Source organism: Eumetopias jubatus, unplaced genomic scaffold (genome assembly GCF_037043125.1).
Source record: "Eumetopias jubatus isolate StellerSeaLion01/CBP00866 unplaced genomic scaffold, mEumJub1_p1.0 scaffold_13, whole genome shotgun sequence".
Classification (NCBI taxonomy): domain Eukaryota; kingdom Metazoa; phylum Chordata; class Mammalia; order Carnivora; family Otariidae; genus Eumetopias; species Eumetopias jubatus.
Window position 1 is genome coordinate 48,828,292 of NW_028274819.1, and position 19,544 is coordinate 48,847,835.

Genomic DNA, 19,544 nt, shown 5'->3' on the forward strand with positions numbered 1-19,544 from the left:
TCAGGCACCCCCGGGCTTTCTGTGACCCCGAGGGTCCTGAGACCACACTGTACCGCGAGGGTTCCATCCCCGCTTAGCCACTAGAGCGACGTCCCTCCGCGGAGCCGACTTCTAAAAGGTCCGATTTTGTGCTCCGCGGCTCTATCACTTGCCAGAAGCGGCGGACGGAGGCCCCCTCCCCCGCCGTCTATCCTCCCGAATATCACCTCAGATTCACTTCTCCGCACGTCCTACCTTCCAGAAAGTGGTCGCTTTTCTGTTCAGAGAGTTGTTGCTACTCTCCTCTTCGATCTCCTGTTGAGTTCGTAGGTGTTCAGAATGGTTTGATCCCTATTCAGCTGAATTCCTGAGACCAGACGAAATCCAGGTCTCCTACTCCTCTGCCATCTTGCTCCGCCAATTCATAAAGTCTTTCATACCTAAAGAAAAATTAATGATGACATAGGTTTGCATATATCTTTCATAGCTGTTTATCCCTTCATGAAAGTTGAATTATTTAAGGAATATACTTGCCGAAATATATATTTTTGTATTTGATTATTCTTAAAACTTGCTGAAATTTTTAGAAGACACAATCCAGGCAACTGGCAAACTGGGAAGTATTTTGTGCCTGGGTTCTTGAGAGAGACTGGGAAGGTTTACTTCAACTTTCAAGAGCAGTAGCTTTCCTCTGCAGCGTTGAGAAAAATTAATTCAACCTGTATATATTCAGATATCACTCTGTGCCACTCTGAACTTGGAATGAAGCAGTGAGAACATAATGGGTGAGGAGCTTTCTCTTATGAAGTTTGCTTTCTTACAGAAGGTAATGGACAACTAAAAAGTAAAGAAAAAGGTAATTTCAGAAGTTATAAGTACTACGAAGATAAAAATACAGAGAAGGACCAAGGGGAGGAGGGATTACTTTCCATAGGTGTTAAGGAAGGCTTTCAGAACAGGTGACATTTGATCTAAGTGAGAAGGAGCTGACCTTGTAAAGCTCTGATGGGGGCAGAGGGTGTTCTGGCTGTGGAGAGATCAGCAGGTGCAAATGGCCTGAGGCAGGAATGAGCCAGGCATTTTCTTCTTAATTTTTTTAGAATTGAGAAATTATTTGCAATTGAACAGGCAGAAATTTTCTTTTGTTTTAAATCATGGAAAATATAAAGTCTGTACTAGCAATATAGACCGATATCAGACCAATACTTATCACACAGACTTGGTAGGAAATTCTTTTGATTAAAAGATTTTTAAAAACATGATTTAGGGGATGCCTGGGTGGCTCAGTCTCAGTTAAATGTCCGACTCTTGATTTGGACTCAGGTCATGATCTCAGGGTCATGAGATCAAGCCCTGTGTTGGGCTCCATGCTGGGCATGGAGCATGCATAAGATTCTCTCTCCCTCGCCCTCTGCCCCCCCCACTCACTCTCTTCCTCTCTCTCTAAATAAAAACACAACACATAATTTAGTAAAATATTGACATTTATTGAGCACTTACAGTGTGTTTAACACTGTGCTAAGCACTTTACATATATTATCTCATTTGATCCTCATCATAAGTCTATTTTGCATCATCCCTTTTTTACAGATCAGGAAACTAAGGCATAGGGAGGTAAAGACTTTTCCCAGTGTCACCCAGCAAGTAAGTGGCAGTGCCAGGGTTTCCGATCCAAACCTGTCTCAAGAGCCCATGTCCCTAACTCTCTCAATGGGAATGCTTTTACTTCTGGGTACAGCCTATGCCATGCGATTATCTAACTCCGATAGCACTCATATGGAGAATGCTCCATGGGCCAGCTCTGCGGTGGGTGCTGAGGAGGCCTGGATAAATAAGACACCATCCCTCAAGTCACACTTGGTCCTCCCAGGGAAGAGTTAGAGAAGCCTTCCCTGAAGAGAAGAAGCCTAAGCTGAGTTTTGAGAGATGCACAGATGGCGCGTCAATGGAGAGGAGTATTCAGGCAGAGGAGGAGCCTTGGGGAATGAGACTGAGCAAGATGCGCACAGGGGTGATTGATACCTCAGTATCCCTAAACCTGGAGCAGAAGGTGGGATGTGGTGGGTAGCTTGGCTCGTGGGAAAAGCACAGTAGGTCACGAGAGACCTTCAGTATCCTGCTAAGGAGCCTTGGCTGTATATCTAGGTGACAGGGTGCCATTAGAGGGTTTATTCAGGGAATGCCCAGGTCATATTTGTATTCTAGCAAAATTTCTTTTACTGGATTGATTGTCAGGACCAAGAGGCAGAAAACCCAACTTGGGAGGTTTTGAATGCTTCGCATGAGAGATATTGAGAACATGAAGGCACTAGATGGACCAGAAAAGAAGCAATGGATTCTAGACATGTTTAGGAGGAAATGTGAGCAGCATTTGGTGATAAATTGGTTTGGGGACTGAGAAGAGGAAAGAGTTGGGGTGAGCTCAGAGGTTTCTGACTTGGCCTCTGATCCATTCCCACGTGTCCCTCATCTCACCCAGCCCTGTTTCATATGCAGGAGGCATGGAGAAAAAGTCTGTGGGTTGGATGAATGTGATCATTGGGGAAGAAATAATCAGAAAAGATTTATAGGAAAAGCAGGAAAAAATAGGCTCTTGAGGGAGCCCGAGGAAGAAAGAAAATTCAGATGCAGAAAAGGAGACTAAAGACTGAGTTCTGAGTCAAAGACACGAAGAGGAGCGCAGGGAGTCAAGTCAAGGAGACTTTGGAGTCAGGGAGGGAAGCAGTCCGAGAAACACTTTAGGAACATGAGTCTGACGGTAGGCTGGGACCGGGCTGTGGCGGGGAGGAACAGAGGCAAGGGAAGTTGTTGGAAGGGTATCACAGAAATCTAGATTAGAGATGGTTAGAATCAAAGCACCCTGGTGCCATGGGGATGGAGATTATGGAGATTAGCCGATGGACCAAAGGAACACAGCTGCAGAATGCTGCAACGGGCTGACTGATGGGGCAGGGAGGAAAGGTCTGGAATAATAACTACGGGCTGGATTGCAAGGGTTGGAGGCTTGGTGACTGGGGGAGCAGAGATGCTGTTTATAAAGAGCAAAGCCAGAGGGATAGGAAGGACTGGGCAGGGCAGGGAAGAGAAGCGTTCCCCTTGAGCATATTGAATTTGCGTTGCAACAAGACTTCCAGGCAGTGATGTCCATGGGTTTCTGGGAATCTAGGAAAATGACTTTATCTTATCATGTGTAGACCAGCCCTCCTATCCTGCATGTGTCCACACTTACTCTGACCTGCTTCCTGTTAAAATGGATGAGCAGCCCATGCTCCGACCAAGCCCAGTTGCTTCCCCCTTCTCAAGAGCATTGCTCCTGTTGTTGTCCTTCTGTCCCCTCATCTCAGCATTCTCCCTCTCTGCTGCATCATTGCCAACAGCACACCAACCTATATCCTGTCTTTAAAACCAAACAAACCCTCCTTTGACTTCATGTTTCTCTCCAGACACTGCCTCATTTCTCTGACCCCCCTGTAGAGCAAAACTCCTTAAAAGAGTTGTCTAAACTCGCCGACTTTGCTTCCTCCCCTCCCATTTTCTCTTCAGCTCCAGCCGGTCTGGAGTTTTTGTCCCCAGCGTCTCCACTGAATCTGCTTTTCCCAAGATTTATGTGACCAAATCCAGTTGCCTAACTCATTCAGATACTGGGGATCCCTCCCTCCCCCCAGAAACACCCTCTTCTCCTGGGTTTCAGACACCACACTCTTCTGGTTCTCCTCCTACCTCATTGGCTGCTCCCTTTTCATTTTCTATGTTGGTTCTCCCCTAATTTTTCATCTCCCAACACCAGGTACCCCCGGGGCTCAGTCCTTCATGCTCTCCTACCTGACCTTATCCACTGCCGGAGCTTTAAACACCATCGTGCGCTGGTGACTCTCAAACTGCCCCTTCCAGCTCTGACATCTATTTTGAATTCTGGACTTTTCTATCCCAGAATGTGTTGAATGTTCTTCATCATACACACACACACACACACACACACACACACACACACACTGAAAGTAAAATATTTTTGAATTTATGAACACTTACTTATTTCAAAACTACATACTTGTTCTATTGGCTAATATGTTATGTACATCATAACAGAAGGAGGTACATATTAAATAAAAATTTTAAAGTAACTGGCTAGCATCTTTGGGTACTACATTTATCATCTGGCAAGGTCCATTGCTAACAGTAGTGGTTGTAAATCTATCTTTCAAATAGCCTTTTTGTTCATTGCTAGTCTTTTGGCTCAGCTCTTGTCAGATCTGATTTCTGTTTCAATGTCAGGATATTTGACAAAGAACTAGTCCCAGAGTAAAAGTTGCATCCTCACCGCTCTTCCCTGTCCCTGACCCGGGGCTTGCATTGTTGCTTGTAGCTTCAGGCCAGGGTTTTTGCAGGCTTGCTTGAAGTTGCTGTCGATTTTGTGCCAGTTAGTTTGGTTGAAGATGGATAATATAATCAGGAAATCTATTCAACCAGGCAAACTGCAATTCTCAATACATTGAAAAGAAGGAAAGCTGTCAGCACCTTCCCACTTGGAGTTGTGGAATGCCTGTCCTTCTCTCTCCTTGGAGACTTTGTGTCTTCACGTGTTGTGTCTATGACTCATGGAGATGTGGACCGACTGAGGGACCTATCTTATATCATACACTGAGCCCATGGACCTTTCTTTGTGTCTTATTTTTAGGTAAAAATTAATAGGCATAGATGTGCAAAGGCTTTGCCCATACCCAGTGGATCATTTCGTAAACCCCCAAGGTGTAGTATTTGACCTTGGAGACCTCACCCAGTCCGTCAGCAAATTTTGTCACATCTGCCTTCAGATTATATTCTGACTCTAAGTAGTTTTGTCTTCCTCCATCATTACCGCTCTATTCCAAACCACCAGCATCCTGGGCCCAGTCTGTTGTGACAGCCTCTGAGTTGTATCCTACCCTTGCCTGACTCACTGTGTTCTCCGCATCACAGCCAGAAGGTCTATTAGGAACATAAGTCAGACCGTGCCATTCCCCTTCGCAAAACCTCCAACACACTTTGAGTAAGGTCTAATTTCCTTACCATGACCTTCAAGAACCTACATCATCTGGCCCTTGCTTGCTTTTTAGAATTTCTCTCCTATCCCCCTGGCCCTTTCACTCTGTTCCTGCTACACTGGCTTTTTTTTTTTGCTAACAGGCAATACCATTGCAAGGCCATTTCCCTAATTTCAGTCTGATCTCTGCTCAGAGAGGAAAGCCTGGCCACTCTTCTGAGACCGCAAACACACGAACTCCACCCCCACCCTTGGTCTTCCCTTCTTACCCTGTTCCACTTTTCTTCACCATACTTCCCTCTAGGTAGCATTCCACGATATATTTATTGTCCATATCCTCCACTAGAATGAGAGTCCCTTGAGGGTAGGACCATGTCTGTCTTCTGTGCTATAGCCCCAGCTCCATTTAGAACAGTACTCTGCACATAATTAGTGCTAAGTATTTAACTGAATTAATGAATTTTCACAGGGACAACAGGTGACATCCCAAGGATAGCCACTCACATTAAGAGAAAAGAGGGCAAGGGGCAAATCTTTGGGGAAATATTTAAACTGAGGGCAAAAGAGGCACTCTAAAGGAAGTGACATCTCAGCCCCCATTAACTAGACATGACGAGAACATAGCATGCACTGGGGAGCCCAACCAGGTAGGCGTCAAGTCCACTGTCTCAACTCTAAGAACATTTTCGAATGGCAAACCTGAACACACACCAAAACCTGAACAGGTGTGACAGCTCAACCTCTGAGCCAGGGTGTTGCTCTCTCCTGTTATCCTGAAACACTCATTTAAAACGTTTTGAACCAGGATCCCAAGGCCATCGTGTGGTCCTAGCCTCTGAGCTGTGACAAAGCAGCAGCCCCTGAACACCCTGGGAATCTGTGGGGGCTGCTTGTGGCTTTCCTTCAGAAGTCAACGCGTGACTCTTAAGGAAACAGATGCTAGAGAGTGACCTCTTTTATTAGGTTCACCATCTTCACCACAGAGAGACCATAGTGTTTGTCCATAGCCTGAAATACTCAAAGGCCATCCTATTGAAAAGAAGGTGAGCCTTCAGGTCTCTTTGTCCCCATTAATCCTGGTCCCTGCTGGTCTCTCCCGTTTGCATCAGAAAAGCTTTCTTGTATTTTTTTTTTTTTTTAAGAGGGGAGAAAACAGCTGTGTGGGATTTGAGAATGGGATTTTAATGGTCACTGAAGACACACAAAAGCTTTGCTGTGATCCTGAAGTATTCTGGGGGCAATTGACTTCTTTGTCTGGGGCAGCAAAACAAGCTGGCTGCTCAAGGAGAAAAGAGAACCAACTGGAACGTGTGATTGAGGTCTCTTCAGGCCAGATCTTCAGCACATTTGCAAAAAAGCAGTTTTCAGGCATGTCTTCAGAATCACTCTTTGTGATTTAAGCTCATTTTTACCTTGTGAAAGGTAATTTTTACTTTGTGAAAGTAAAGTTAAAATTACCTTGTGAAAGAAACAAATTAATTTGGAAAGTGCTTGGCAGGAATTATTTCTGTAGGTCTTTCTGGAAGGAAAATGGAAACTGTGAGCGACAGTATGAGTTTGTTTATGTGAAGCAGGCCTTTCATGGGGAGAAAAAAAGAACTGGTACCCTCCCTTCTGCAGGCTGGCCCGAGGGGCATTTCTCAGCCCTTTGCTCAGTTGGAAAATTGCAGCAGATGTGGGACATTGTGAAGCTTCTCAAAATGTAACCTCGAAAAGGCTTTGGGGGTGTAAATAGTTCTAAGGACGTGAGCGGACACCTGGAGCTGAGGGAGCGCATCTAGTTAAGCTTTCCAGGGAGAACCAGAGCCTTTCTTGTGTGCCCGTGGAGGGGACCCGTTTTCCACCAGAGGAATTACGACCATGCCGATCTGACTCTCAGTTATGGTTAGTGAGGCTTTGAAATCATTGCCATCATCTGGCATTTTCCCGTTGGGCAAATGAATGTTACAAAAATGGAAATGGCTTGGCTAGAGGGGCTCTGGACAGCCTCGGTTTTATTTACTTTCTGCCAGCCTCCACGACAGTTGACTCCTTAGAGCCAGGAAGGAGTTATTCTCTCCCTCCTGGCCTGCGGGCCCTAGGATAGTCAGGTGGGACACAGGATAAGAAGCTACGAATTTGTAGTACATAATTCAGCCCAGCTTTTCATGGGAGATGAGCTGAAACCAGAGTCATCAGGGAAAACACTATCCAGGGAGGCTGCGTTTAGAGACTAGGTCCGGAATTTTAGACTCTGTCTGCCACAGGTCTAGGCATCAGACCCATTATGTTGTTTGCCGAGAGAGCAAGAGTTTGGTTCACTTGTAATTTTTTTTAATATGATAAAATTAAATAAAAATGATACCTGAATATTAAAGAGACAATCCAAACAACCTAAAAAAGTATTAAAATTTAGATTTTAGAGTAGACTTTATGGATTGGTTGCGTTTAATTGTAGACCTAGTATTTGAAATGTGGCATATTTTAGCTTATTATGATTTAGAAAAAACCTTGTTTTGGGTTTTTTTTTAGATTATGAAGTGAATAATGAAAAGACACTTTTATTAATGGTAATAGAGAACTTTGCCATGTTTAACCCTGAAAGTGTATATGCAGATTGCATTCGTCAGATAGCGCGAAAACAGATATTTCCCCTCACAGACATTAAAGAGATACAATAGCTAATTTTGTCATGTGATATTTTGATTTCTATTTCTCTCAGCAGCTTAAGTATGAGAGAGAATGTGTTTATTCTAGTCAGACGCCCCTAACGCCACAGAGAGAATCCTTGGCAAAGTCTTGAATTCAGTCTGCACTTTTGCTAGAGACCTCTCTCCCCCTTAAACTCAAAGCTCTTAATCTCACCGTAGGTGTATTTCATAGACTAGCTGTGGGACCTTGGCCAAATCATTTAACGTCCTTAAGTGTCTGTTCTGTAAAATGGAGTTAATAATAGCACCTAACTCCTTAGGGTTGTTAGATACTTAGGGTTGTTTTTAGGGATAATTGAGATAATGTATGTAAAGCTTTTGGCATGGTGAATAGGAGATTATAAGTACTCAGTAAATGTTAGCCATTAGAAAGTCTCTTTTGATGGTTATGTTGATGTTTGAATATGATACTAGAGAACCCATTTAAGCATATTTACTTTATATTCATATTCTAAAATGAGATATAAATCTACATTTAACTAACAACATCAGAAATGTAGTCAGAAGCATAGTTTATTCATTTCCTTATAGTTTATTCTTTGGGGAGACATTTACCATGGTTCACTCTTCATAACATATTAACTTTATGATAAACATGAAGCGTGTTGTGTGGGAGAGCTTATTGGTAAGATTCTCGAGATTACCCTCCCCACAGCCACCAGAGAGCGAGACCCAGCTCTGGTCATATTCCTCTTCTTTCAATGGCTCCTCCAGACGAAGAAAACCCAAATGCGTGGCATTCAAGAATTTTTAAAATCTATCCCAACCTTCCTTTCTTCCTTCTCCTCCTATATGTCGTGCGTGACTTTTTATGACCTGCCCCTTTTCCTTCTTGGAGAGATCCTTCTCATCCTTTAAGGTCCCACACAAATGTGGCCTCCTCTAGGAAGCCTTCAGGGAGGCCATCAGGCAGAATTAATAGCACCCTCTTCTCTGTTCTTTTGGCGTTAGGCCTGTGTTCAATGAATGATTTTCACTTTATAATCCTTCTGACAGCCCTGTGAAATAGGAAAAGTCGTCAAGTGCTTGTGCTCAAAAATAATTAGGACCACTGTGATCCCTGTTTCCAAGGAGCTCATGATCTAGGGACCATGTGAACACCTCTAAGAGTGGGCGACAGGGATCATGGCAAGAGGTGTACACGGAAGACCCAAAGGTGGTACACATTCTGTATTCTGGGTGTTTGTGTGGAGGAGCGTGGGGTCAATGCCATCTCTTTACCTTTATCTCTAGCACTTATATCATCCTTCCTTGGCTCTTGTGCCTTCACTGACCAGATCGTGTCCCCCTTTGGCTAGTCAGTTGCAGGGCTGGGACATATTATGATGGAGCACAAGAACGCTGCATTTTGTGTCCAAATGGAACCTTCCAGAATGAGGAAGGACAAATCACATGTGAACCTTGCCCAAGACCAGAAAATCCTGGAGCCCTGAAGACTCCAGAAGCTTGGAATGTATCTGAATGTGGAGGTAAGTGTTCCGTCTGCCCCTTCTTATTCCTCTGGTTTCCAACATGACTTAGACAGAGAGGGTAAGTAGCGTTTCAGTGCAAACAGTGCATACTGCACTGTGGGCTTCCTACGGGCAGGGACCATATTGGCTTCATCTTTGGCTCTCCAGTGCCTATCTCCATGCCCAACACATGCTGGGCTGATGCTCGCTTGAACAAATAAATGAAAAGCTGATAGAATACATTGGCAGAAGAAAAGGTGTAAGTGTTGCTGTTGCAATCTGTACTCACTGTAATTAAATATACCTTGAGACCTGAGTGATCTCCCAGTGTACGGGGAGCTATCTGCAAGTGTTAACATGGAGAAAGTAGTTCTGATTATTTTTCCAACTTCGGTCTCAAATTCATACCTTATTGATTTTTAAAGAGTATCCATCTGGTTTTTTTGTTAGAACTCTGTGAAGAGTTTTTAATGTGCCTTATAAAATGTTAACTCTGGAGCCAAGCTTACTTAAGTTTTGTGGGCGTGGTTCCTATTTATTAACAAATGTCTTACTTTTATTAAATGGAAGAAGGGCCAGCTGTATTGCTGCTCTGTGGGCTCAAAGAGAAGGTGTGATCTAACACTGCGGTGTGTAGGTGACGTCCATGGCACAGAGCACGAGACGCTCTGCAGCCCCTGCCTCTCTTCCCAGTGACTCCCAGTGCCAGCTTTAGTTCCCTCCTACACCACCCCAGACTCAACTGCAGGACCTTTCAAATGGTTTAAAAGTCATGGGGCGCCTGGATGGCTCTTTCCATCCAGTCGCTGGTCCGACTCTTGATTTTGGCTCAAGTCATGATCTCAGGGTCATGAGATGGAGCCCTGTGTTGGGCTCCACACTCGGCGGGGAGTCTGCTGGAGATTCTCTCTCCCTCTCCCTCTGCCCCTCCCCTCCCCCCGGACCAACTGCAAGGCTTATAAGGAGGCACTTAGGGCATCTACTTACACTTGTATGTGACCTTATTAAGATACATTTATAGTAATAATAATACTAGTAATAATAACAATTGCTAACATTTATTGAATACTTACCTATGCCAGGCATCATGCGAAATGTATTACATGAATTACTCCTATGGTTGTAACATTACAACAACTTTTGGAGGCTAAAGTGAGTCATTGAAGGTCACACAGAGAGTGAAGGATTTGGAATCAGAATGTAGTAGGTCCAACAGACCCCAGACTCTTCCCTTGGGGTGTGTTCATTAAATGCCATTATATCTATTGCCTATGGGTAGAAAGAAGACCATGAAATTTAATAAGGGAGAGATGATGAGCAGTACAAGAGACAACAGATTTTTATAACGTCCTGGCAGTGACAAGCTAATGCCAAGGAACATGTGCTTTTAGAAATCTTTTTGTTTATGGCTGTGTTTCTTGTCATAAACTTAAAAAGTACTGAAGTAATGTGTTTAAAGTAAATGCCACTGGGTCCCTCTATCAATGTGGATTAGATTGGTTGGATTTCGTAGAGGGAGGCTGGGACACACTTTAGTGTGAGATGTGACTTAGTAAATAGAACTGATAAAAGAGGGAGACTCTTCCATGACATCACTAGGACACAGTCAGCTGGGTGAGGATGCACTTCTGGCTTAAATTACCAGATTGATTCCAGAGTGGAGGAGCCTTCCTCGGGGCTCCTGCATTGCAGGCGCTGGCTGGGCACTGCGGAGTCCTCAACCTTAAGCAAACCCAGGCCTGGTGCCTACGGTGGAAGCTGTTAACGCTTGGCTCCTTGGTCTCCATCTCTGCCCTGTGCTTTGTAGCCCGGCATATAAACATCAGGCGCTCACATGCCATCTGCTCAGGGGCAGTGGTGGGGCAGGACAGGGCTTCTCTCACTGAGGTGGGAGACCAGGTCAGCATGGGGCCACGGGTCTGACCAAATTTTGAGCTCATCGACAGAGAGATGGGAAGGGGTCCGCCCCGGGGGCCTTGCTCATTTAGGGTCATCGGTTTTTCCCAGGTCTGTGCCAACCTGGGGAATATTCTGCAGATGGTTTTGCACCCTGCCAGCTCTGTGCCCTGGGCACATTCCAGCCTGAGGCTGGCCGAACTTCCTGCTTCCCCTGTGGGGGAGGCCTCCCCACCAAACACCTGGGAGCCACTTCCTTCCAGGACTGCGAAACCAGAGGTGAGGACTTGGCAGCTTGCCTTTTTCCAGAACTGAATTTCCCTTTTGAGAACCACGGGAGTCTGGTAAAGCTCGGATCAAGCCCAGTCCAGAGGTGCCTGGTGTGGTATCCCGGTGGCGGGAGGTCAGGGCCCAGCTCTATCCGCCCCTGCAGGAAGTGCGGGGAGCATGGGAACTCCCTAGATGTGTTCTCCCCCAGCCACCTGGGCCCCTGCAGATGGGGCCGACTGGTCTGGGAGAGGTGAGCAGGTTTTGTGCAATAGGTTCTTGGCTCCTTCTTTCCAGCCTTCCTCCATCCAGGCCCCTCCCCTGGAGCTCCCCTCTCATATAGCTCCTACCTGCCCCCAGAGCCCCACCGCCACCTCCCCCAGGGGCCAAATCCCAGGCCGGGCATCCGTTTGGCAAGCTCAGAACCCACAAGTGTGCTCTGCATGAAAACCTGGGCTGTGCTCATTTATGCCTGACTGCATGCTCTGTAAACGCTTTGAAGATACACCCATACTTTGTTCCCTTTGTATTTTTCTCAGTGTCATGAGTCACAAGTCCACCCAAGCTGGCTATTTAGGGAATTAAGTGTTGATTAGCCCTAGATTAGTAGGAAAGCAGGACTTCATTTAGGCATACAAATTTATTTCACGAACTGTGAAAACTTTTATGTGACCGGTAATGAAAATAGTTTTTTTTTTTTTTTCCATTCTTTCCACTCTCCCCCAACCCCACAGTTCAGTGTTCACCCGGACATTTCTACAACACCACCACTCACCGATGTATTCGCTGCCCAGCAGGAACATATCAACCTGAATTTGGAAAAAATAATTGTGTTTCTTGCCCAGGAAATACTACCACTGACTTTGATGGCTCCACGAACATAACCCAGTGTAAAGGTAGGTCTCTCTAAGGCTTTCACAGTCTTGACCAAGAGGAAAGTGCCTGGGTCCACCTGACGCTGGGGGGCTTGGGGCAGGTGTCCCACGGCCACTGAGAACCATGAGGACACTGTTAGCCCAGCTCCCGGTGCCCGAAGTTGGCGCTAAAGGAGAGCCAGGCTTGGCCCCTAGGTACTCAACTGTGTTGATCCTGGCTGCTTCTCTAGGCACCTTGATAGGCTATACTTGCTGACATTTCCTCCCAGGGACGGAATTTCCTTTCAGCAAACATTGTTTGAGGACCTGTCACATGCTAGACACTGCAAACAGAGTAAGTCCCTGGCCCTGTAGATAGCACAGGCTGTGGGATTGCCCAGGAAAGAGCAATTCGTTCTGTCTGGAGAGATGAGGAAAGGCTTCTGGAGGGCATGTGAAGGTTTTGATGGAGAGCACGGGAGAGAGCAGGACAAAGAACTTTAAACCCGAGACAACAGCTGCGAGGAAGCACAGACTAGGAAAAGTGAAAGGCTTTTTGCGAAGAGACCCCTGGACCTGGATCATGCAATGTTTGAGGGGAACCTGAGGCAGATCAGGGAGGGAAGCCTTGAATGTCACACAAAGGATTTGGATTTGTATCCTATAGGAATGGGGAAGCATATCATTCAAGGACTTGCCGCATGGTTGGCTGCTTGGTTGGTTTCTAATTATTATGTAAAATTCTCCAGGAAATGTTAGAAGTAAATCGCAGCTAATCTATTGTCAGTAAGATAGAGGTGTAGGGGAGCAAGGAGGTCTCCCCACACTGGAGGAATTTGGGATTGAGGTTCAGTGTTGGAAAATTCTTCCCTGGGCGCCTAGATGGCTCAGTTGGTTGAACGAAGGCCTTCAGCTCAGGTCATGATCCCGGAGTCCCAGGATTGAGTCCTGGATCAGGCTCCCTGCTCAGTGGGGAGTCTGCTTCTCCCTCTGACCCTCTCCTGTCTCATGCTCTCTCTCTCAAATAAATAAATATTTTTTGTGTGTGAATAAAGCAGCAGAGTTTATTAAGTAAAGATACAGAAAAAGCTCTCAAGAATGAGAGGGGTCCCGACAGGGTTGCCAATGAGGAATAAATAAAATCCTTAAAAAAAAAAAGAAAGAAAGAAAATTATTCCTGATACCCAGATGAAATCTGTTTCCTTGCCCTCCCATCCCCGGCCCTTGGTCGGCCCTTAGGAGCCACATGGCACAGATCCTCAGGTGGTCCTTCAGGCCTGAAGGCAGTTTTCTGAGCTCCATGGCTCTCCCCACTTGACCCCCTTCCAAGAAGAAAAGCCTGTTTATTTTTTCTAATGGTAATAATAATTCCCAGTTACAATTAGAGAGGAAAAAGTCCCTTCAACATCCTCTCTTGTACACATTCACCTGACAGTTTTAAACAGTAAGCCCCTTGAGGGCAAAGACTGTGTCTTTCTCATTTCTGAACCCCCAGAGATTTTGCTAACATTTGTTGGATGAGTGGAGAGTCAATGAATGAAGATGTGGGTGAGCTGGTTGCGTGTGTGTGTGTGTGTGTGTGTGTGCACGCGCGCGTGCGCGCACGCACGCATGCATGCACTCCTTGCTTTTGGTGCCAGAGGTGAGTAATTGGCTGATACCCTATTGGAATTCTCTTCCACACCAAAAATAAAATGTGGTCTTGGCCAGAAAGAAAAGAGAAAGAATATGACTATCATGAAATCATCCAAGTTCTCTAGGAAAGGGTCAAATATCCTCTAATTCGCAGTAAGCTCTGTTCTTCCTATTTTGACAGACCTAGAAGTTCTATGTCATGGGTTCCCCTGGCACTTAGACTTTGTAAACAAAATACTGAAAACCAAAGTTGTCCTTTGTTTCACTAAGCCCTGCTCAGGATCACCTTCAAGTTAATGAGAAAATGTTTACTCAGAGGGGGACTCAGTGGGGTGAGCTCTGTGTGGGGAGTTAGTGGAGTTGGGCTCCCATGGGAGCCCTAGGCATTACCAGACACACTAATTCCACGGTGGTGCCATCTGCAGGCCCCATGCCCCGATGGCAACAGGGATGCAGCAGTTTTCATCAGCTGAGCTGCTGGTGGCCATGGTGGAGTGATGACAGTGTTGTGCCTTCATGACTCATGGCATTTCCCCTTCCAGACAGAAGATGTGGAGGGGAGCTGGGAGATTTCACTGGATACATTGAATCCCCAAACTACCCAGGCAATTACCCAGCCAACACCGAGTGTACATGGACCATCAACCCACCACCTAAGCGCCGAATCTTGATTGTGGTCCCTGAGATCTTCCTGCCCATAGAAGACGACTGTGGAGACTACCTCGTGATGCGGAAAACCTGTGCGTCCCCTCCCTCTGCCCCCCCTCTCCTTCTAAGGCTGGTGGGGAAGCCTGCTGGCTTGCTTCCCAGCTTTAAATGTGGGCACCTTCATATCAGAACAGAGATGGGACATGAGTTTATAGCATTTGCTAAGAAACAAAATTTAGACAAAGACCCACCCTGAGGCCTCTCGCTGAACCCCAGAGGTAGTGATTCTGCAGGCCAGTCTTCCCCTCTGGGCTCACCAGGGACCCTCTTCCACAGTGTCACAGGGAGCCAATGAAGCTCATGGAGGGCTGCCCCTACACACTTGCTTCACCATGGGAAGCCACTTGGGCTTGGGGACTGACCAAGGCTAAGGTCATAGTCCAGCCAGGAGGGACCCTCCTCCCATCTTGGCACATGACCCAGGGTCCATTGAGAGACACTGCCATCAACACAACTTCCGAGCGGTGTAGTGAGTGGGCCCAGCAGCCAGATTGCCTGGATCTGAACCCAGCTTCACCTCTTGTTAGTTCTGTGGTCTTGGACATACATTCTGGATCTTTCTGTCACTCAGTTTCCTTGTCCTTTAAAATGGGGATAATAATAGTTGCTACCTCATAGAGTCATCATGAGGAATAAACAAGTTTATTTTCATAAAGCACTGAGAGTAATAATGACACACAGAGCCACGATGTGTTTGCCACTCTGATTAGTGGTTACAGTGTCTGAAGTCAGCCGCACAAACTTCTCTGGTTTTCAGAGGGTTAAGTGAGATAAGGTCCATAAAGCCCACCCTGCCCAGCCCCACCTGGTCTTAGGAAGCCCGCGGGGATTGGTGGTGATTCTTACTGGATGGCAGCAGGTAGCTCTGGAGCACTCGGCCTGCTGTAGCCCTGGGCCTTTCAGTGAGCCCGCCCTGGGGGCCTGCAATCACCAGCTGAGTCCTCTCAATTTCCAGGGCTTTGGCCCCTATGATGGCAAAGCTGGGCCTGAAGAGCTCTTGAGCATAACTTGTTGTATGGTGTATTTGAAAAGATGAGTGTTGTTGTCTGCCTGCTCAGGATGAGTTGAAGCCCACCCCCCTCCAACTTCCCTTGGCAGCTTCATCCAATTCTGTGACAACATATGAAACCTGCCAGACCTACGAACGGCCCATCGCCTTCACCTCCAGATCAAAGAAGCTGTGGATTCAGTTCAAGTCCAATGAAGGGAACAGTGCCAAAGGTTTCCAGGTCCCTTACGTGACATACGATGGTAAGCACTGTGAGGCTCAGGCTGCATCCCACGCAGGGAGCTTCTCTGCTTTCAGTTGAACCAAACTCTGGGCCAGCTGGTGGATTGCTGATAAGTTCACATGTTCAGAAAGGCAGGTGGGAATAGGGAGAAAGGACATTGCTGACTCACAGGTGCCAAATTTTAAACAGGCATTTGGGGACACTGGCTATAGGAATGAAAAGATCTTTCAGAAAATAAGTAAAAGTGAGCATAACTTGGTGGGTAAGAACATGGGCCAGCCCTGGCCTAATCTCTTTGGTGACTTTGTGTAAGTTACTTACCATTTCTAAGCCTCATTTTCTTTCTTTCTTTCTTTCTTTCTTTCTTTCTTTCTTTCTTTCTTTCTTTCTTTCTTTCTTTCTCTCTCTCTCTCTCTCTCTTTCTTTCCTTCCTTCCTTCCTTCCTTCCTTCCTTCCTTCCTTCCTTCCTTCCTTCCTTCCTTCTCTTTCTTTCTTTCTTTTTGACATTTTTTGAGAAAAATTTAAATTCAATTAACATACAGTGTATTATTAGTTTCAGAGGTACAGGTCTGTGATTCATCAGTGTTATATAATACCCAGTGCTCATTATATCATGTACCCTCCTTAACGTCCATCACCCAGTTACCCCATCCCCCTAACCCCCTCCCCTCCAGCAACCCTCAGTTTGTTTCCTATGATTAAGAGTCTCTTATGGTTTGTCTCCCTTTCTGATTTCGTCTTGTTTTATCTTCCCCTCTCTTCCCCTATGATCCTCTGTTTTGTTTCTTAAATTCCACATATCAGTGAGATCATATGATAATTGTCTTTCTCTGATTGACTTATTTCGCTTAGCATATTACCCTCTAGCTCCATCCATGTTGTTGCAAATGGCAAGATTTTTCTGATGGCTGCGTAATATTCCATTGTATATCTATATCCCACATCTTCTTTATCCATTCATCTGTCGATGGACCTCTGGGCTCTTTCCATAGTTTGGCTATTGTGGACATTGCTGCTATAAACATTGGGGTACAGGTGCCCCTTCAGATCACTACATTTGTATCTTTGGGGTAAATACCCAGTAGTGTAGTTGCTGGGTCGTAGGCTAGCTCTATTTTCAACTTTTTCAGGGAACTCCATACTGTTTTCCAGAGTGGTTGTACCATCTAAGCCTCATTTTCTTAATGTGTAAATGAGGATAATCATTAGACCTAACGTGAGAGTTCAATGGGATAGTCCATAAAGGACTTGGTGCAGTGCCTAGCACATAGTAAATGCTCAGTAAATACTAGCTAATTATGACTGTGGCTTTTATTAAATGGAATCCTGAGAAGGGGGGAGAAAGACTCAAGTTCTGGCCCTGTCTCTGCTACTAATTTGCTGTGTGATTTTGGGCAAATCAGATGACTTCTCTGGTTTCATTTTCTTCTTTTTAAGTAAAGGAGTGGTCCATGTGAGTCCTGGGGCCCTACCCAGGTCTGGGACTTGGTTGACAAACATTTACTTGGAATACAAAATGAACTGGACCTTGTCCTGCAAGACCTCATAATCCAGTGGGGGACAAGTCATCTGTTCATTCATGAACTTATTCATTCATCCATGTACCCCAACAAATGCTTGGTGAGCAGCTCCTGTGCCAGGCATTGGGCAAGTGCTGGAGGCCACATGGTTAGTGATGGACCACAGCTCAGAGATGCTGTAATGTGGCAGGTCCATAGCTTTGTGTGACAGGAGAAGAATGGGCACCAGTTCATTGTGCGTGGGTTTTTGGAAAGAATACAGCAAAATCTCCGGAGATCTGTGTCTTCAAAGAACATGAGTTGTTTGTTGTTGTTGTTTGTTTTGTTTTATAATGGGAAGAAGAACATTAGGAAGAGAGAATGATATAGGCCACAGGATAGAGTACCTGACGTGTGTGGGGACTGATTAACAGCCTGATTGGGTCAGTTGGTAGGGTGCGTGGGGCTTAGCAGTGAGAGATGAGATTAGAAGGGTGTGGAGGTGGTGAAGAGGCTTGAGTGCCAGGCTCAGAAGGGTGTTCCTAAACTCACAGGGAGCCACTGAACTGTGCAAGGTTTTTAGGCAGACAAGTGCCCAAAGTAGGTGTTTTAGAAAGATTAATATTCTATGGATTTTATAAAAGCAGTTCACATAGTTTATTTCTAACCTGTTAGAAAAGGCAGGATTATCATCTCTGTGCCTGAAACCATGTCAAACCCCCGAGACAAGGGCTCATAGGATCAGACTCCTAGGTGGACACCAATGCCTCCCACGTGGCTCTGCTGAGAGAGACAGAGCATCCCATCTGCCCGAGAGCAGGACAACCAACAGCCTCCCCTATCTGGGATCAGGGAGGGAACCAAAAAAGACACGGAGACTCTGGGATAAATATCACTAAAGCGCATGTATTTTAGCCTGGCTGTTCTCAACTCTGCCTTTGTGGCACACAAAAACATCTTGATTTTTTTTTCATTTGCTCAAATAAAGAGTTGTAGCTTGAGCCAGGGAAATTACACATAACTCTGGTTAGGCCCATGAGAATGTGTCTTACACATGTCACAGAAGAAAATAGTTGAAAACTGTTGCAGGTCTTTACTCAGAGCTTATTCAATCTTTTTATTTATTTGACAGAGAGAGAGACAGCGAGAGAGGGAACACAAGCAGGGGGAGTGGGAGAGGGAGAAGCAGGCTTCCTGCTGAGCGGGGAGCCCGATGTGGGGCTTGATCCCAGAACCTGGCATCATGACCTGAGCCGAAGGCAGCCGCTTAACTGACTGAGCCACCCAGGTGCCCCCTCAATCTTTTTTTTTAAACATGTATTTCAGATAAGTTTGATACCTGGTTTCCAAGCCCAGAAGAATAGAAATCACATTTAGAAGGGGCAGGTGCTGGGGTGCCTGGGTAGCTCAGTCAGTTAAGTGGCTGACTCTTGATTTTGGCTCAGGTCATGATCTCAGGGTCCTGGGATTGGGTCCCATGTTGGGCTCCTTACTCAGCGGGGAGTCTGAGGATTCTCTCTCTCCCTCTCCCTTGGCCCTTTCCCGCCCCCACACTCCTGCTTGTGCTCTCTCTATATCAAATAAATAAATAAATAATCTTTAAAGGGGGCGGGCAGGTGAGGCTGCTAAGACTGGCTCACTGACCCCTGGAGGACGGGGACAGTTGCAGTAGTGGCTGTGACCTGTACTGAGTACGTGTACTGAGTACCAGGCATGTACTAAGTGCCTCCGAAATGGCACATTTCTCACAATTGCCCATGAAGTAGACAAGATCCTTTGCTGGTTCTGCAGGCAAGGCCACTCAGGCTTAGAGATTAACTTAGACCGCTGGTCTGAGGTCACAGGAGGACAGCATTGCAGAGGTCTTTGGGACTCTGGGGCCCGAGTTCTTACCTACAACACTTGACTGCTTTTCTCATGACACTTGTAGCAAGTGACAAAACACAACAGTTCTTAATAGTGGAGAGAGTCGTTTTAAGATTTTTTTTTTTGACCACAATCTGGAAGCATTTGGTGTAGTGGCAGACAGCTCTTCCGTTCTTAGCCAGAACACACCACAGCAACTGGTGTTCCTAGTGGTGAACACCCGTCAGCCAAAGGAGCTAGTTTTCTGAGGAGGACACTCTGCAGGAGAGGAATTCGAGATAAACAACAAATACCTTTACTCATATTTTATATTAAAATAAAAGAATAAGAAGGAAGATACCCCATGAATAGAGTACCAGTGGGGTTGTACATGTATTCAATTAGTAATTATGAGAACTGGGTGGGGGGATGGGTTAGCCTGGTGATGGGTATTAAGGAGGGCGCGTT

At 45.8% G+C, this 19,544-nt stretch overlaps 1 protein-coding gene across 1 annotated transcript in view; it reads left to right on the forward strand.

The window, feature by feature from the left end:
* SCUBE2 (signal peptide, CUB domain and EGF like domain containing 2) overlaps nucleotides 1-19,544 on the forward strand; it is a 73,599-nt gene that overhangs the window by 50,345 nt on the left and 3,710 nt on the right. Inside the window, exons 17-21 of the mRNA XM_028116774.2 lie at nucleotides 8,988-9,158; nucleotides 11,148-11,315; nucleotides 12,038-12,199; nucleotides 14,335-14,532; nucleotides 15,599-15,751. Coding sequence (XP_027972575.1) covers nucleotides 8,988-9,158; nucleotides 11,148-11,315; nucleotides 12,038-12,199; nucleotides 14,335-14,532; nucleotides 15,599-15,751 — 852 coding nt within the window. The remainder of the gene's footprint in view (nucleotides 1-8,987; nucleotides 9,159-11,147; nucleotides 11,316-12,037; nucleotides 12,200-14,334; nucleotides 14,533-15,598; nucleotides 15,752-19,544) is intronic.